At 38.8% G+C, this 18,157-nt stretch overlaps 1 protein-coding gene across 2 annotated transcripts in view; it reads right to left on the bottom strand.

Annotated features, from left to right (window-relative positions):
• The window catches only part of LOC146590574 (four and a half LIM domains protein 5-like), a 28,115-nt gene extending 10,930 nt beyond the window's left edge, over window positions 1-17,185 (bottom strand). The window contains exons 1-3 of one of the 2 annotated variants that reach the window (XM_085314354.1): window positions 17,171-17,185; window positions 16,656-16,806; window positions 463-644 (exon numbers count right to left, since the gene is read on the bottom strand). In XM_085314354.1, the coding sequence (XP_085170480.1) occupies window positions 463-621 (159 nt within the window). In that variant the 5' untranslated portion in view covers window positions 622-644; window positions 16,656-16,806; window positions 17,171-17,185. Of the gene's footprint in view, window positions 1-462; window positions 645-16,655; window positions 16,807-16,929; window positions 17,004-17,170 lie in introns of those variants that run through there. The other variant, XM_085314353.1, reaches the window with a different exon arrangement.
• Window positions 17,186-18,157: the final 972 nt, after the last annotated feature.

Consider the following 18,157-nt stretch of genomic DNA (forward strand, 5'->3'; position numbering starts at 1 on the left):
TCTGCCTCACACCTGACCRGATATATAAACCTTGATAAGTGCCATTTTGCACCAGAAATACTTAGAAGTACTATGGATATGGATTAAATAATTCTGTTTTTTTCATGGTACATCAGCAGCCCTGCTACCCCTCAAGCATTGTGTGGTCTTTGCAGCTAGGAAGTAAGTGCAGAGGAAGGACAGAATCCAGCATGTCAACCAAAAACCGCTATATGAGTCTCACYCTATATTTGTGTTTATCAAGTGCACGTAAGTGTAGATTCCCTAGTGTTTGTCCCTGAGCTTTCCTATCCCAAGTCRGCACTGAGTGGTCCTCCCTGCTGTGCATGGATGCACAATGGTGCAATGGCTGTGCTTGGGTCTCTTCACCAGCACAGGGATAYGCAGAAGACCTGATACCTTAAAGAAATGGGATTTATCTGTAATTTAACAAGCAGCAGCAAGATAAAGCTGAGTCCTTACCTTGGAATCGCACTCAATAGGTTGCTTGCACTCTTCRCAGGAGTTGGCAAATAAGCTGTCGTAACATGGAACACAATAAGCGTTTTCTTCCCTCAATGCATATTTCCTCCCACAAAGAGACTGCAGGCAGTAATGGCAGCCTGTGTGATTGCTAGTCATTCTGGCGCGTTTTTACCTGTGATCTGGAAAAATGGAAGAATCATGTATTCAGTGGGTGAGAGTTTCCTTGCCCAAATAATAAAAATAATTGTTGCTTTATCAGTGCAAGTTAGAACAGGTGCTTCTCGATATTTGCAGAACACTTGAGTTTCTAATGCAGAACTGTTCCACAGTAAAATGATAGTCTTGACATACAGTGGTAGTCTTTAACATCTGATATATATGTGTGTGTGTGTTTGTGTGTGTGTGTATGTATAAAATAGTAGTCCTTAACAATGGTAGCATGATTATGGTAGCATAGCATTTAATGGGTAATCTTAAACAGCATATACTATGCGTTGTGTTAGAGAGAGCAGGAAGGTTGCTTCAGCTTAGTCCAGTGGTACTTACACTGATAGTCTGGTACCCGAGAATGAAGTTGTCTTCCCATTCTCCGTGCACAACTTACTGAACTATATTAGTGTGAGCATTAGGTGCTGCACTGTGAGGAATATCTTATCCCAAAGTCAGGGGTGGAGATTATAGTGGGCATATAATGTCCATGTGKGTACATAATGTCCATATAATGGACATGAGTTTAAAAATCAAAGAAGAGTAGAGTTAAAAGGTCAAAGAGAAGCGTTAGGCACTCCTAAGTGTGTTCCTGGCTTTCCCTTGCCATTCCTATCCTTCTGCTCATTTCTTCCTTTTCAAAAAAACCCCACCTCTACCTAAGTAAACAGGGGGAAGACAAGGAACTCCAAGTTACACAGTCAGCTTTCACGTTATAATCTCAGTTGTAGGGTTAACATTTGATGGCAATGTAAGGTGATGCAAGCAGCCCTGGATAGTGAAAGAGCAAAATATATAGAGAACTAAAYTAATAAAACCTAGACAAAATCCTGACTCAAAGCAAGTTTCCCTTTTATTGTCACTGCAAAAGATTGCCTTTTTCCCAGGTTCCAACTTGGCAGTGCCCAAATCCTGAGAGAGAGATGATATTTCTGTGCCAGCCAAGTGCAGGAAATACCACAAGTCTGTTGAGAACCGATTGTATGTTTCCCATCCTTCTTTTGGGAACTTCRGCTGTTATATGTCTGCAATGCTGAACATTTTAAGGACTGTGGAAATGGGGACTTATTTCAGCCTTGTTGTTGCTGATTCACTCATCAGCACTTTGCTAAAATTGGGTTTTAGTTCCTGGGAATGAATGAAGAAGAATCCAGAAAGTTCCCAGTGAAGCAAACCCAGAAATATCTGCTGGGCTCGCTGGATTGCAGTCTTCATTAAAGTCATCAAATTAATCACTGCAATCAGTGCCAAAAATCATAAATTTGTGAGGATTTAAAAAAACTGCTGAAGGTCTCTTAAAATATTTATAGTTCATTGACTCTTTACCTGAAATCTTTGCACTTTGAAAAATGGTGCAAGTCAGTTTATCTTAACTAGATGCAAAGAATGAAAATAAGGAAGAGAYGCATATGAGGAATAAGGTTTGAGAGAGCACTTACCATCCCAGAGCTTACATTTGGCCCATTTAGAAGCCCATTAAAATTAAAAGCTCACTCAAATACTTATTTTTATACATTAACTGCCTATCACATAATCATAGTTCAGCTTCAAAGAGGCGTTTTATCTTTTTCTGGGTTTCTACTCTGTGAACTGCAAGATGTAATCCAAAATGATAGTTTAAACTATGGGAAAGACAATTACTGCAAATTTCCACCAGCACAACTGCTTAAGRCCAAGAATTTTTAATCTATTCCTGGAGAGGTTGTAGTAACACCGTGAAAAAGGGGCAGGGAGGAAGGCTAAAATGCTTATCTTAGACCAAAAGTAGYGATGATTAGGCACAAGCTATGTAAAACTTTTTGTTTCTGCAAATTGAAAATCTTTTGGGTTGAACTGATTTACTGTTTTTCTGATTGCCCTAAATCTTTGTGCTAGCCAAGACAAGGTGCAGTAAAGAAGTCAAATAATCTGCTTTGTGCTAGCCAAGACAAGGTGCAGTAAAGAAGTCAAATAATCTGCAACTCAGATCAGTGGGAAACATGTTAAAAGTTGAAAAAAATTGCTTAAAAATTGCTTGCTTAAAAATATTACAGATGCATTTTATTTCCTATCCTTGGGATAACAGTGCTTGAAGCTAGCCTTCCATCTCCTTAGTATCAGGGATTGGAACGTGCAAAGAATGAACCCATGTATACGAGAAAATGACATCCATCAGGTTGCATATTTACATGACGTGACATATAAAAAAAGACATGCATAGCACAGGAACTCAGTGCAGGAGTACTACATGGTCATCACTAATATCAGGGTTAACTTTCGTTCTTTTCCTTCTACAATGAGGCAGCAGTATAGTTTGGTGGTTAGGGACACAGTCAAGAAGGAATGTTTGTGGTTGACTGGGCTCTATATTCAAGGCCAAAGAACAGGCTTGGAACTGGATTTCAGAGGAATTTTCATTCCTCTTTTTATGGGAATTATAGTTTTAAAMAGCCTCTGAGGATAACCCTGACTAGACTACCTGATTTTCTCCTTGCTGAACCTCAGCTTTCCAAAAAAGTTTCATCACAGCRTAACAGTAGCAACAGAAAAATACTAACAGAACATACACGAAGAACTTATGTGTGTATACTTACAGTGCTTTCTGTAGCACAAAGCTCACCAGCAAATAGCTTCAGATGTCTGCAGATACATCTCTGTGTGTGTTCATTCTAGTGAATGGCAATAAGCTATTAAGCTACTGAAAAGAAAACTCTGCATTCCTCACATTTTTTTTTCTCCAAAAAGTAGTACATTTTTTTTTCCTTCCCTCCCTGGCCAATCTGTTTGAGAAAGTCTGGGTTGTGTGCTCATAGGAGACATGCTATTGCAATACCCAAGAACTTCRGAATCTTTAATACAGATCTCCTAAAAACCTATGTGGGAGCTGTTACCCTTGTTTTACAGCTGAGAAGAGTTGCTGGAGAACATTAAAAGCTACACTAGAATCAAAGGTCAGGCCCTTGAAGCTGTTTTTTCTAATAAAGAACTTGGGTTCTACAAGGCTCTTTTTCAGAAAAACTGTTCAGAAYTGACCATGATGAAGTGAGACCATGTTTGGATATGGAGCAGAGATGGCATGAAAAAGAATGATTTTTTCAAATTTCTTGACAAAGATCTGGGTAATCTTTGTGAACTGCTTTTACTGTTAGATACCACAGCAAAATAAGTGAATCACATCTCYCCCAGTACCACTTACCCTTGTCCCAGTAAATAAATAATGTTACAAGCATCATGCAGTTAAGTAGACCATATTTCTTGTGCTTTGATCCTAATCTCTGAAATATGTTTACTTTAAGCTTTCTGGAAGCTGGACTTTGTGTTTTGGAGGTCATTTAGGAAATCTCTGGGGGTCTGATGCTGTTCGCTCTCATGGAATGAAACTCTGACTCCAGGATCCCAGCAGCTAGCTTGCGTCCTAGGCAAAGGGAAACGCTCAGACTTCTGCACTCCTTGAGAAAAGATTATTTTGTAATCTAAATTGGAGCAAGGGTAAAGTAAGTTAATTTGAATGTGTATAGTAGGCACAGATATGTGATTCATAGTTGTTAGAATACCCCAAAGGGTGCAGAGGAACGCTGCCGAGGATGTGAGGATATTGCACTGATGTCCCTGGGGTCAGAGTCAAGAATGCAGCAGTCTCATGGTAGAAAATATGAAGCAGATGAAAAAAAAGCAACACAGAGCTGTTTTTTCTGCCTGCTGTTCCAGCAGAGCAAGATGGAATACAGCTATCACAAATTAGGAGAGGGACTTGCTCTAGAGGCAAATTCTTTCCTGTAAGATGTAGAGTGCTAAAAAGCTTCCAGAGAGGAAAGCYGTAGGAAAGTGGTTGTGAAGTCTATCCAAACCTGACAAATGTGGAACCAACAGGAAAGCAGTGCTTGTTTTCTCACTGTAGTTAAAAAGAACAGCTGGAATCTCAATATCTCTCTAAATAAATGTACGYTGACTTTCTTTAGATTATATAAATATACAAAGCCCAGAAATATTAGTTGTGCTTAGATGGAATGAATAGACATATACATTTACACACATTATATATTTTTACACATATATATAAATATGTATCTTTTGGTTTATGACATTCTCATGGGCTATTTCCTGATCTAAATAAGCCTGCCATGAACTACCTCATCTTTTTCCTTAAGAACATGTGATAAATGGAACAAGGCTCTCCATTAGTCTCTGAAACAGGCATAACGAAAGAAAAATGATAGCAAAATAAATCATTGCAATAACTTAACTGAAGGAGAAGAAAAACAAATCGATCTATTATGAGGGACACACCCCTGTAAGCCACCCCAGGCAGTTGTTTATTTTCAGTTAAGCATGTTTTCTTCTCTGAACATAGTTTTGCTCATTTACATGAATTTGCTGATTTGATTTGCTCTTTTTTTTTGAAAGCTGCTGAACTATTCATCACAAATACATTTGCAAAATACATTAGCGACGCAAGGTTAGAACTCCATACTAGAGCTAACGATATCATTATTTTATAAATTAAAGTTTCAAAGAATGTTCTGCAAGGAAATTTTTCTCATTTCAAAGATCACAGTTTCTTTTTTTTTCCTCTGGAGGCCTGCTACTCCCTAGAAATCTGTTGTTTTATTGTGACTAGACCTAATGGAAGGGAAAAAAATAAATTCCCCACTGGACATTTAAGTGTGTGCTGCATTTTCAAAACACTGGCAATATCCTTGCAAACATTTGGTGGGTATAGAGCTCTCACTAATAAAGTTCTGCTTTTAAGGAGCCAAGACAGCCATGATAACTGAGATTAGGCTATAAAAATGTGATTCTAATGCTTCAAGGTCCAGAAGTGACACCATTTTAGTGGACTGTCTAGGTAAAGCAGCTCATATAGTGGTTGATCTGGTAACTGCACCATACTGCATTGTACTGTGTTTACATACCCTACAACCATGAGTAGAAAGGAAAAAAAACTCTCTGACTTAAATAGGGGGTTTAGCATCACAGGAATTCTGTAACTTTCTCCTTAGTTGGTATTGCAGTGAGCTTTGTTTATTCCACATAAACTCGAACATTGCTGTCATCAGCTAAATTCACTCCCTTTATCCCAGTGCAACATAATTTGCTACTTGCTTAGACTTCAAAGTGATGAAAATACACCTGCTTAGGATTTGCAGTGGTGAGGATGCACAGAAATCCTGCAGCAGACAAACCCCGTCCCTCAAAATTTCCTCCGTACTCACCAGAGTGAACTGGAATCTCCGGGCCCCATTTCTTCCATGGCCATCTAGGTTTTTCCTTTAAATTAATCAATACAACTTTAACCAGCAGCATCTAGCTTGTTCAGTACAACCTGCACTTGCTGCCGAGGTCATACTAAGGGATTTAGTTGGCAATGTTTAAGTTGATGTATGCCTCTCTCCTAATGAATATCACGAGGTTTGCTGTTGAAGCTCAAGAATTACCATTGCAGTAAACCCACTATACAGAGAAATTAGAGGTCAGAAATAAGCACATCACAAGTAACAGCTGAAAGCTGTTTTTCAGAAGAAGGAGCCAGAAAAGTTGCTGACTGACTACAGAATTAAATCCAGATGACTTGCTGGAATTTTTTTAAACTAATCAACATGTGAGAGTCGGGGACTGCAATTGATTATTTAATAAAAATRTTATACTGGTGCCCAGAGTTTCCAATCAGAATCGATACTGTTATTCTGCACACAAAAAGCTTGGCTGGTCCTCAGTGTTGCTGTTCAGTATTTAAGCATAGCTGAACAGTCCGTGGAGTGTTCTGCGTCGATTCGGGTCTCTCCCAAGCTATTTATTACCCACGAACACAAACCCTTTTCATCTGTTCAGATTCCTGGGTGCTGTCAATATCTTCAACAGCAGCAGTACAAGGGGCGGGGGGGAGGGGGGGGGGGAAGGTTAATGCTAAGACTTAGATCATTGCTTGTATTTTTCTCAAGTCATTCTTACCTGCATTTTTTACAGTTTTTTTAAACATATTCTGGAACAACCAGAATGTTCTCCTAATATGTTCATTACAGAGCTCATTACTTCAGTTTTATAAATCTGACAATAATCCTGCATGAACCTATGAAATATATCACTCCTGAACTGGTGTACCTTTTCATGTGAAAACCTATCAGTATTCTCTGGGCTGTTATATGCATTTAGCCATCTCACAAGTTTGAAGATTATGTTTGGCACAAAAGTCCCATGTGGAAAACTACATCAAAATTAGCTGGTGAGTTAAACACTTAACAGATATTTAGATTGTTTTAAATTGATGAGCTTCAGGTGGCCAAGTTCAAAATGCACTGAGTCCTGAAAGCAAAGCGGTCACAGGCCTAAGGCATGGCTGAGAAATGGTTAACGAATGCGAGGTACAATCCTAAAGGAAGTTTAGGTAATGTCACCAGCGATGATGTCCCCCAGGGGCCGATACTGGGGCCAGGACTGCTTRACTTCTTCGTTGATGACCGGGAAGAAGGGACAGAGTGCCTCCTCAGCAAGTTTGCAGATGACACCAAGCTGGGTGGAGCGGCTGATACCCCCAGAGGGCTGTGCTGCCTTTCAGAGGGGCCTGGGCAGGCTGGAGAGTTGGGCAGAGAGGAACCTTGTGAAGTTCAGTAAAGGGAAGTGCAGAGTCCTGCACCTGGGYGGGAATAACCCCATGCACCAGGCTTGGAAGACGATCAGCTAGCTGCAAAGCAGCTTGGCAGAAAAAGCCCTGGAGGTCCCACTAGGCACTGAGYTGACCGTGAGTCAATAACCTGCCCTTGCAGCAAAGAAAACCAACAGCCTCCTGGGCTGTGTTAGGAAGAGCATTGCCAGCAGGTCAAGGGAGGCGATCTTCCCCTCTGCTCAGCCCAGGTGAGGCCACAGCTGGAGTGCTGGGTACAGTTTTAGGTTGCCCRGTACAAGAGAGACATGGAGCTACCAGAGCAAGTCCAACAAAGCCCAGATTTTGAAAGATATTTTCAAAGAAAACRAAGAAGTGGGATTTTCAAAATACATAAGCAGCTACGAGATTTGTTACCATTCATTTCAATGTCTCCCGATATGTCATGTCTCCTTCTCAGTGAAAGTACATTCAGTGAAAGTGCACAAATCTGGTTACAGGAGGAAAGGCAAAGGAAACTAGTGATTTTAGCCAATTTCTGTCAAAGAAAAGAGCAGGTTCAGTATAGTCAGCAYTTCCACAGGGAAAAATCACTTCCAACAATCTCAAGTGTCAGCCATGTGTGAAATTAAGAGCGAATGCCAGTTCCACTGTTTTCTGCGTTGTCACGGAGCATGAAGTATCATCCATATGTTTTTTGTCAACCAGCCTGATCTAGATACAACCACTGTCCAGGAGCTGAGGCCTTCTGGTGGAAAAGAGTTTCTGACCTATCTGTGCTATCTGGTTTTCTACAATAAAAAAATGTTTTGATATTGATATTGTTGCACTTTGGTGCAAGTTAAAACTCTTTCTCTTCATTGATAATACTGAATGTTAAGCTGGTGTTAATTGTCACAGATCAAGTTACGGAAGAGATATGCAGGTTCGGATGCCTTCAGCAATCTCAATTATTCYGGTGGCTTGGCTCGGGAGGAAGCGCCGGCAGCGCTCTGCTCCATCGCTCAGCATTGCTGTGTATGAAACAATGAGGAATAAAGACGTGTTTTGGGCACTGACAGCCCACACTAAATATACTCCTGACCAGAACTCAGGAGGGAAGGCAGACCTAAAAATGATTTAGCCATGATTTAAAGACTGTGTGAAGGAACAGGACTATAGTTGTACATATTGTTTTTTAGTTCGGCAGGCAAAACCATCTTAAGGAAGCCAAAAGAAACCCTACACGAGATGCCTAGGCAACCACCTGCTCTTGAGAAAAGYTTCCTAATCCCATTTAGGGGATTAGATTCATGCTCTGGGACATGAGGATATATAAGCTTCCAAAACCGATATAAATTAAAAGAAGTTACTGCATCAGGGTATTCTTGGAAGAAAAGGAGTTTTGCACTAAGCCTGGTTCAAACTGCTTTAATAATTTTAAAATTTTGATGTATTCCAATTAACATTTTTTTGAATGAATTTTTATTCATTCCAAGGAAATCCAAGGAAAATTTTCATTTTGCTTTATAAAAGTAAGATTCACAAAAGTGAAACCCAAGAAAAATGTTGGTCTAAAAATAGATCTTAAATTTTTGATAGAAAAATGTTTTAGTAAAAACTTAAATTTTGATTTTTGAGATAAAGTGAAAATGTTCATTGCAGGAAGCAATGAACTTCTAACTAGCTGTACATATTAGCCTACAAAAATGGGAAAATTTGTAGAAAAGTGGGAATCTGTATGTAGAATCTAAATGTAGAAAAATGGGAATCTGAGTTAAAGAATCATCTCATTTTGAGGTAAGAAACTCATTAGCAAAAGGATGTTTATGCTGGGATATGGTTGTCTCCTAATTAAAATGGTGGGAAGGCCAGGAATGACATGTCGTACTTGCATGGAAATACTAATGTATCTTTTACTACTATCAAGCTAAGCGCTAGCGAGTACTAAATTTTTTCAGAAGAGGAAAAGAAACATTAATAATTCTGGGCTGAACTGTTCACAGCGAGAATTGACTTCTGAGGCCACAGCTGAACTTTGGCAATGAACAGAAATTCTGCCCCCAACCACTTCTTCCCTTTCTGCCTGGCTTCCTCCTGCCCCCTTTCCTGCCTCCACCCTCACTTATGATCTAATTATGGAAAATAGTTTAAAGTGCTTAAATAAAAAGAAAACAAAAGTTACAAATGAAGACATGGGGTGAAGTCCTTATCTGAGAGATTGGCCAGTGAGTGCATCCACAGCATGAAGATCTCTGCTACAACGTCAAAAACGTCCACACGTCAAAAATCCTTCTCCTGGMTCTCCTTTGTAGGAGGCACTGATGACCCCAGGAGAGGCCAACATGCCTGCGCAGCTGTGCAAAACTCCACCAAGAAAAACAGCAGCATCTCCGCAAGACACTAATGCTATGGGCAGGAACACATCTCCCTGCAGAGAAACAAGCTTGCCTTTGGGACTGAAAGCTTTCTCCAGGAAACAAAAGCAGCGGAAAATGATGTCTCAGATAAGGTAAGGTGCTTAGAGGTGATGAAAGAAATCAGCCTTAAAATYACCAAGAGGTAACAGAGCTTCAAAACGCACTGTTGATGCTGACTGCAGCCTTTAAGATCTTAGCAAGAAATATGCTATACCTTTATTATATGCTTCCAGCTGCAGGGACTGGATTTCTCCCACCCTTACATTTTATTTCAAGGAGAGAAAAGTTGATAAATAGTAGCATGTTTCTTGAAAACGGGTACAGTACATGAATTAAAATGCTATTAAAAATAGCAACAACTCACTGTGCAATACATTTTTTTTCCAGACTGGTTTTTTAAAAGCCTATGACCTACTTCAGAATGGTTTTAAGAAATGAAATGAGCAGTAAGAAAAAGATGAGCAGCAGCAGCAGCAGTATATGTGCTTTAGAGCAAGCTAAAATTGGAAAGGACTTTCATTACCCAGTTAAAAACACCTCCCACAACACCAAACCAAACATAATGTCCCCAAGTGGTAATACAGCATCTGCTGCAGCAGCACAGCCTCTTACTTTTCTCTCCTGGCTGTACTATGCCAACCTGACGTAGTTTTCTGAGGAAAAAAATAAACCCAGATGCAGCACTTTCTAATAAAAATATGAAATCTTATAAAAGTGAACCAAATCTAAAGGTTTCTGATCTCAGTCGTGTTGCAAGCTTGTCACTAGCTAGATGCCATTACAGCTTAGGAAAAACAAAAACTGGTGTAAAGAGTACTAATATGTATGATCCCTATCTCAGTTCTCCCTGTTCCCGGGTATTTACATTTTTAGGCCAGTCAGCTCTGTTGCTTGTAGGGCTCCACCCATCAGATGCCTCCTTTTTACCAAGTTTTACATGGAAAACACAGACAACAGTGCTGCAGACAATTTGTGACCACAGGAATCACAGGCTGGGAAGTCACTGCTATGTACAGACTAAGAAATGCTGCGCAGAGYGCTGAGTGGAGCCCATAGTAGCGTGATGCCAAAGCAAGGACTGCCTGTGTATTCTGGATTTCTGCTGATGATCAGCTCGGTAGGCAYTGCTAGCAGAACTAGTCTTAACTATCCTCTACAACTGCTACCTCCCTGGAGTACAGAGGTTCAACAGCAACATAGTGGTATTAAAAAATACATATACACATGCATGTGTATCTACTAGGCAGATAAACCAGTGAAGGTCTAATCCATTGGTGAAATCCCCAAAGATGCCATGCTCTTTGTATTCTCCTACTTTTAAAATAGTGAAGCGCTCATAGAATATAAYAGAGACTGAGGGCAAAAAAGGTTTTTGGGAGAATGTCCAACAGCCAGCTGTCATGAAAATACCCTGTGGATAGTCTTAAGTAGTCTTATATAACTTGTTTTGTTTCCTCCCAGGTGTTACATGAACATATGCTTCCTCTTCTCTTGGACCATGATGCCAGAAACATTTGCGTATGTATGTAAATTAATGCAGCTGACTAATATCACTCAATGCTTGGAAGTCRTAACAGGCAGTTTAGTAATTCATAGAATCGCAGAATCAGTAAGGTTGGAAGGGACCTCTGGAGATCATCTAGTCCAACCTCCCCACTCAGCAGGGTCAAKTGTTGGATTGGAAATGAAGATTTGAACTCTGCATGTTGGGTGAATTCATACTTACTGGGAAAGCACTAGGMACAATTCAGTTATCAAGTCTCAACGTTTGCACCAAAGTTGCAGAAACAAACTGGTACAATTTGGCCATATGTGCGTTTCACTAAATAGATGGAATTACGGCAGGGTGACATTTTGCCTTCATTCTCTGCCCTGCATTTGTTTTAAATGTGCTGCAAGGGTGGAACATTTTACTAGTTTAACTATGCGGGTGCATCAAGGGCAGGCTGCTGCTCTTTGGGCTGGGAAAAAAAGGTAAAATACTCAGATATACACACTTCTTTATGACAGATGACCTATTTTCACTGTTGGTAGTAATCTAACACATTTAATCCCAACATAGCAAATTATGTCTCAGTGAAAAAACTCAGTCCTACAAGAGAGCTCACTAGATGACTTTTGAAGGCCATGAACCCACTTAGGAGAGGTTGATGGAAAGAAATATGCAGGAGTGGAAATCCTTTGCTTTTGTTTTTTTCTTTACTGTAGTGAGAAAATAAAGGAATGTTGCTAGAATTTGGTGTAGAAAAATTTGATTTTTTTTAACATATGTTTTTGCGCATCAGCATTTTCACTGAATAAAAATCTTAATTGAAGATTTTTTCTATCTCAAGCAGGTGAGTAAATAACATCCTGTTTCCTCATGAGATCAAATATGTCATTGCATAGACTCTGTTTTATCTTCACTGCTCGTGTCGTGGGAGTAGCAACATTGACTGGTCCTTAGACTTGGTTCTGGGTTCTGCTCATGCCCTGCCAGAGACTTGCTCTGCGCTTTTGCCACGTCAAGAGTCACATCTCTCGGCCTCTTTCACTCCCCCTCTTCTTCTATTGGGCCTGCTGGGGTGGTAAGGTCTTCAGAACAATTATGTGACTGGGTATCTTAGCTTTTCCCTTAAGTCTTAAAATCTCAATACTAGATCTTAAACATATTTCTTACTATTTTAACATGGTCTGTCTTCCTCGGAGTGGCTATGAATTAAAATTAGACACTGAAATGAATAGATATCAGTATTCTGTCTTACTTTATTATGATGTGAGGTTACTGACCCTTCAATTACTGCTCTGCTGGGATTTTTGTAATATCCTGGCATGTGAAAATGTCATTTTTGGCTTTTGACACTATATTACTTTCAAAGTAGAGTCCTTTCTACAATTATAAATACATACTATCCAAAAGCTGGGTCCAGTGTGGGATTGCCCTATTCCAGTGAACAGGAAATTAAGGCTAAAGATTATATGAACACCCAAAACAGGCAATATTTAATTTTGACAAATTATAAGTGTTAAAAATCTTCAGTATCACTTAAGTGATAATGAAAAAAAAATCCTTTCCTACATTTAGGATTGTTTTAAAAACAGGTAATATAACTCAAGAGTATTGGGTAACAATGAAATCTAGCCAAGTGATAATGTGAACCCTGACACTTAGTGATAGAAAAGCAATTTCTTTTGCAAACCTAGAATGGAATTAATCACTTTCAGCATAGGATGACCCTCAGAGTCCATAACTCTAATTAGCTGTGGGACAAGACTGGCCTGAGGGGGAGGCAAGTGATAAAAAGCAGCAGAAACTATGTTAAAATAAAAAAAAAGAAAAACAGTTCAAGTCCTTTTGCTAACTTATGTTAAATTTGGTAAATGTTTTCAGGAAAAAGCAAAAGCAAGCAATTAAACACAAATCTAAGAATTCTGCTACTGCATTTAAAATAAGAAAATGTTATGCATTTTTAATTTGAAATGTTTCTCAATGCTCTTCCATTTTCAAGCACCAGATTAAAACTTTCACAATTAGAATATCTGTTCAACATGAAAKATTTTCTCTAATTTTCTTTCTTCCTTCATGCAAATAGAGAACAAACCCAGCTATACAAAGAACTCGAATGATGGCACAATTTTTCATGTTATAATACATAAATGAATATTGATGTTGCTTAATTAGTAGCTTAGGCTGCTCACTTGAGGAAGACTGGTCTCCTGATAAACAGACTCATAGCTTAATGCTTGGAGGTGTTTATACAGCCTTCCTTTCAAAGATCTCAGGCACTATTCTAATAATAATAAAGTGATCCTGAAATACGGCCGAGAGATACTTGTCTACAGGAAAGGTTAATGCCTGTCAAAATAAAATAACTGATTAGCCCAAGACCAGAGCGCAAACCTGGAAGAAYGGGAAGAGAAGCTCGCTGTTGTCCTGCCTTTGCCTTTAGAGGACTTTGCTCATCAGACTGCAGTCATGGACCTGGCAACAGGGAGTTACAAGTACTGTAGGTTGTGAAGGTTGCCCAGTGCACAACTTCCAGCTGAAGCACTGCTGGATAGAAAGCGCTACTAAAATTAGCTGAAGCAATAAAGTGCTCCAGTTGTGAACTTTACAATCACCCTTAATGACTCTGGGGTTATGACTAATACTTACCCAAGACACTCTGAGGGAAATTTGTCCAGTTTTTTGTTAAACCTCTTAAGACCACAGCAGCTGAGACAGTTCCTGATCATTAAGGATTTTCCAGTGAACCTGGGCTGTCTCCAGTTGATCTTGGCTAATGTTATTTTGAACTCATTTTTTTCTCCTCAGTGTAACAAACCTGGTTTTACAGATGGGGAACTGAGGCGCAGAACAACTGTCCTTCGAACTTTGAAGGTCACTTTGAACTAAATCCAGGTCTCCTCTGTGTGTGCTCTGTCACTAATGCTGTGCTCTGTCTCTAATTCTTTTTATGCTCTGATTCTTTCTATCAATTCAGTTATCTATGCACAAAGACAGGTTATAGAAAAATGAATGTTCTTCTGGTTTATAAAAGTAGTCAAGTGTGAGGCCAGCAGTGAACAAGGGAAGCCCATTCAGATCCACTATTCATAATATCTTGAATTTACTAGTCTTTATATATGGACCTAGAACAAGTTCAAACTCAAGACAGCTCTGATTGAAAAGAAACACACCTACTAGTGTGAAAGTAATGAAGCAGAATCAAAGAAAACTCTTAGTCTAAGAAAAGGAAGACGGAAGAAGGGACGGTAGTTGATGTATACTGTGCAATATCACAGACGAACCGGGGCTATTCACAAAAGCTAACTTAAGTCTACTGAGGCTATTTCACTAATRTGCTCTTTATAGTTGAAGGAGAAAGATAAATTCCTCTTGAGGGTGATTCATATCAGAATCATAGCAGAAATATAATTTAGCCATTATAAAAGAGAGAATAAAAGAAGATTAGCTAGCTGTGGTAAAGTCCTGCCCCTCACAGTATCCCTGCTGCAAAATTTCATGTTGYAGGTTTTTAATAATATTAACTTAATGTATCAGTTTAGTGTTYCTGGAGAAATGTCTATATAATTTTGTGAAACTGCACCCATTTCATCCCTATTACTTTTTATAGGAAAATATAAGCATATGAAATGAGTTCACATCTTCCCAAAGAGAACCACACGCCCTGCTCCCAGCAAAGCGAATTCTGCTGTAAGAGCACGCCTGGAATCCAAGCAGCAACTCATCATTCCCATTTCCAAACTCTGGGGTGCTAGAAAGTTTAATGGAAAAGCTGAACTGGAAATCATTTATTTTAAGAACATCCTGGAATTAGACATAAGACATCATCCTACAGTTAACTGGCAGGGAACATACAGAAAAATATTAAGGCTTTAGATGATCTAAAGGCTTGATCAGAATCCAGGTCTTGTTTAGTGAACTGGAGGAGTTTTCACTTGAACAGGGTCAGAATTTCACCCTCTAATTTTAGGCTYGACATTTAGAAGCCTGACGGTTGAGATTTTAGATTTCTTCCTGTCTATCCATGGTTAGGCAATACTAATAGATTTCAACTATTTACTATTTTTTTTTGGTAAGTAAAACTCAGAAATGGAAAAAAATAACAAAAAGAAAACTAAGCTTTTTTGTTTATGGCCCACAGAACTTCTGTCTTACCATGTCAACCAAAAATATACACTTCCTAAAATATGACTGCCTACAAATAACCTTGAGATATCCTAGTTCACAGTTGATCAGGATCTCTTTCAAACAACTTTTGATTTAATTTCGCTCTTGGATTACAAGAAGGTTAATATGTCATCTTAAGAACCTACCAACTACGCAACTTTAAATCAAAGTGACTTTTGTGACACTGCAATAAAATTACAAGGCAAGACCATCAGCAATCCGTTATAACATTAGTATATTAAATCTGTTACAGCCTGTTTTGTTAAAATACTTTAGAAATGTCAACTCATGACACAAACAGAAGAAAAATGTGGGTGAAAATAGTAGACACAAATACGAAAGACATCTGAAACTTGTTTTTGTGATTTTGTGTCAAGAGATTTTGTGTCAAGTTCCAGTACACAAAAAGATCTTTTGAAACTAGGAAAGTTAAGCAAAAATGGTATTTAAAAATATATTATTGAAATATAAAWTGTATTTGATACTTTAATCCAAGTTTAATTTAACTTTAAGAAATCAGGTATCAGTGCAATTAACATATATAGACTTTAAATTATGGAATATTTCCACCCTGTTACCAGTACTTTTAAAATTCTGCAGTATAGGTACACATTTCTAGAACAATTTTAGTGAACAGACATTTATTCTTTCAGTTCTACTCTTACCCTTTCAAATCCCAAACCAAGATCACGATCCTAAAAATGTGCTAGATAAAAGATATAACAAAATATCTTRTGGAGGGARTATCTTGAAATGATACTTGATTTGATAACAAGGCAAAATTTTGCTATAAATACCAGCTTGGAAACTGCTTTTAATTCAAAGAAAAAGCGAGAACAAACCATGCTAGGCAATGAAGTTAACTGTACTAGACACCAGTGACTTACCGTATCGGAAAAGACACTGTTTAGAGAGTTTTCTTTCAATATCAAATAACTATGAAAGCTTGCCATGAGAAAAAATGATGATTCAAATGTCACAGGAAATAGCATATGCATTTTTGATGGCTTGTGCTCTCAAGTAAACAATATTAATCCTCATATCATTACCAAGGGAAAAAGAAACCCCAGATCCAAACAATCTTCCCCTAGATTAATTAGTAAGCCAGTGCATAAAAAGAAAACTGCATCTGAAAATGTGGCATCTCTTTTTGACACCCAAAAGTAAAAAATTTAACATAAATGTGGAATTCTGCAAATAATTTAAAGAAACTGTAGCCATGGGAATTAGCAGTTTTGTGTCTGAAGAAAAAAAMCTCCTGCTTAAGTGCTTAAAATACTCAATTACTCACTTGCTGCACTACCACACTGAAACATTATTACATAAAGGAGAAATGGAAATACTCAATACTCACGCTTGGTTTCAAGCTGCTTCTCCTTGTAACTTTTGTAGCAAAATAAAGGAAGAAATAATTGGATGTCTTTGCAGAAACAGCATTCAGTAAGTCCAAAAGAAACAGAACGCTTTGCCAGAGCTATTTGAGGGTCCCATCAGAATTTGGCTGCCTGGAAGAAGGCTGAGGGTCAGTTTGTTTCCCTTAGACCTCATGACATGCAAATAGCTGGCTGCCTCACCACTGAGTCAAACCATCCTTTGACATCTTGTGTTTACAAATTACAAATACATACCACGTAGGAGGTTCTTAAAGGAGCATATTTCAGCCAGTTGTCAAAAGAAAAAAAGCACTTCTGATAAAAAAAAAAAAAAAAGACCTCCCTCCAAACAACCCCCCTTCCAAACCCAATCCACCCACACCCACAACACCAAAAACCTGAAGAATCAACCCCCCTCCTCCCCAAATCCCAAACAGTTCAGTTGAAGGTGGGGGGTGGAGATGGATCATCATTCATCCTCAGATTGTGCACAGACCAGAGCGTATCCAAAAGACCTGATTTGGAGTTGTAATTTAGGAAAGAAACAGAAAAATCCTGATGACTAATGTCTGAGTGTCACATACTGGAGAAGGGTGGAGAAGGGTATTGAGAGAAACTTTTCTCCAATTTAAGAAAAGATTTTCGAAGACTCGGAAGAGCTCCTCTGGTACTACTAATGCAATTTCTGTGCTGGAAGGTTTGCCACTCTTGCAGCGTGCAGGAAGCTGTTTATATTGCATTTCACCCATGTGGTACTACCAACCTTTCAGTAGATCCTTCTCCAGTTTTTCTCATTTCTGGCCGAGACTGAATTACAGTCATCTCCTACCGTGTGTTTGGACAGAAGAAGGGCCAGCTAACTTCCACAAACAGCCTACAGCACACACAAAGCATATGGAAGAGCTTATACTTTGCATAGGACCCTTGTGCAGACCTTTAACCAATTTTAGCTTAAAGTCAGAATACTGGGTCCATTTGAACAAGTTGCAGGCTGAAGTTAATCAGACTGAAAAGGAGGGTGGCTGGTTGTGGTTTAAACCATTACTGACCTCCAGGCAGATTTTTCCACCACCAAGAGCCAACGTATCCAAGTAATTTAGTCTATAACATCAAGTGAGTGGAAACTGTTTTTTAATCACAGTCAAGTAAACATTTAAACAATTTAGGTACGTATCATGTCTTGTGAAGCTTTCAATAAAATTGCCAAATCTGGAGAATGTGTTCTAGAAGTTTTCTGTGTCTAGGTAATGTCTTGCCATTAAGACTATAATTATTTGATTGTTACTGCCACGACTTCATCACCTCTCGCTGTGGCTAATTGGTTTGTTATATCTCTGCAGACACTTATTTTCTTSTACACAAACTATAGTGAAATTTTTCCTTCTATTTGTTATCCTAACTGTTAGCTCCATTTAGGCTAAGCACTTGGCTGATTTTTCAAGCCTGAGATGATGCAAATTGAGAAGAGGACAACAGTCAGATC

The sequence above is a fragment of the Rhea americana genome, unplaced genomic scaffold (assembly GCF_003343005.1).
Source record: "Rhea americana isolate MKP2758 unplaced genomic scaffold, rheAme1 scaffold_400, whole genome shotgun sequence".
Lineage (NCBI taxonomy): Eukaryota > Metazoa > Chordata > Aves > Rheiformes > Rheidae > Rhea > Rhea americana.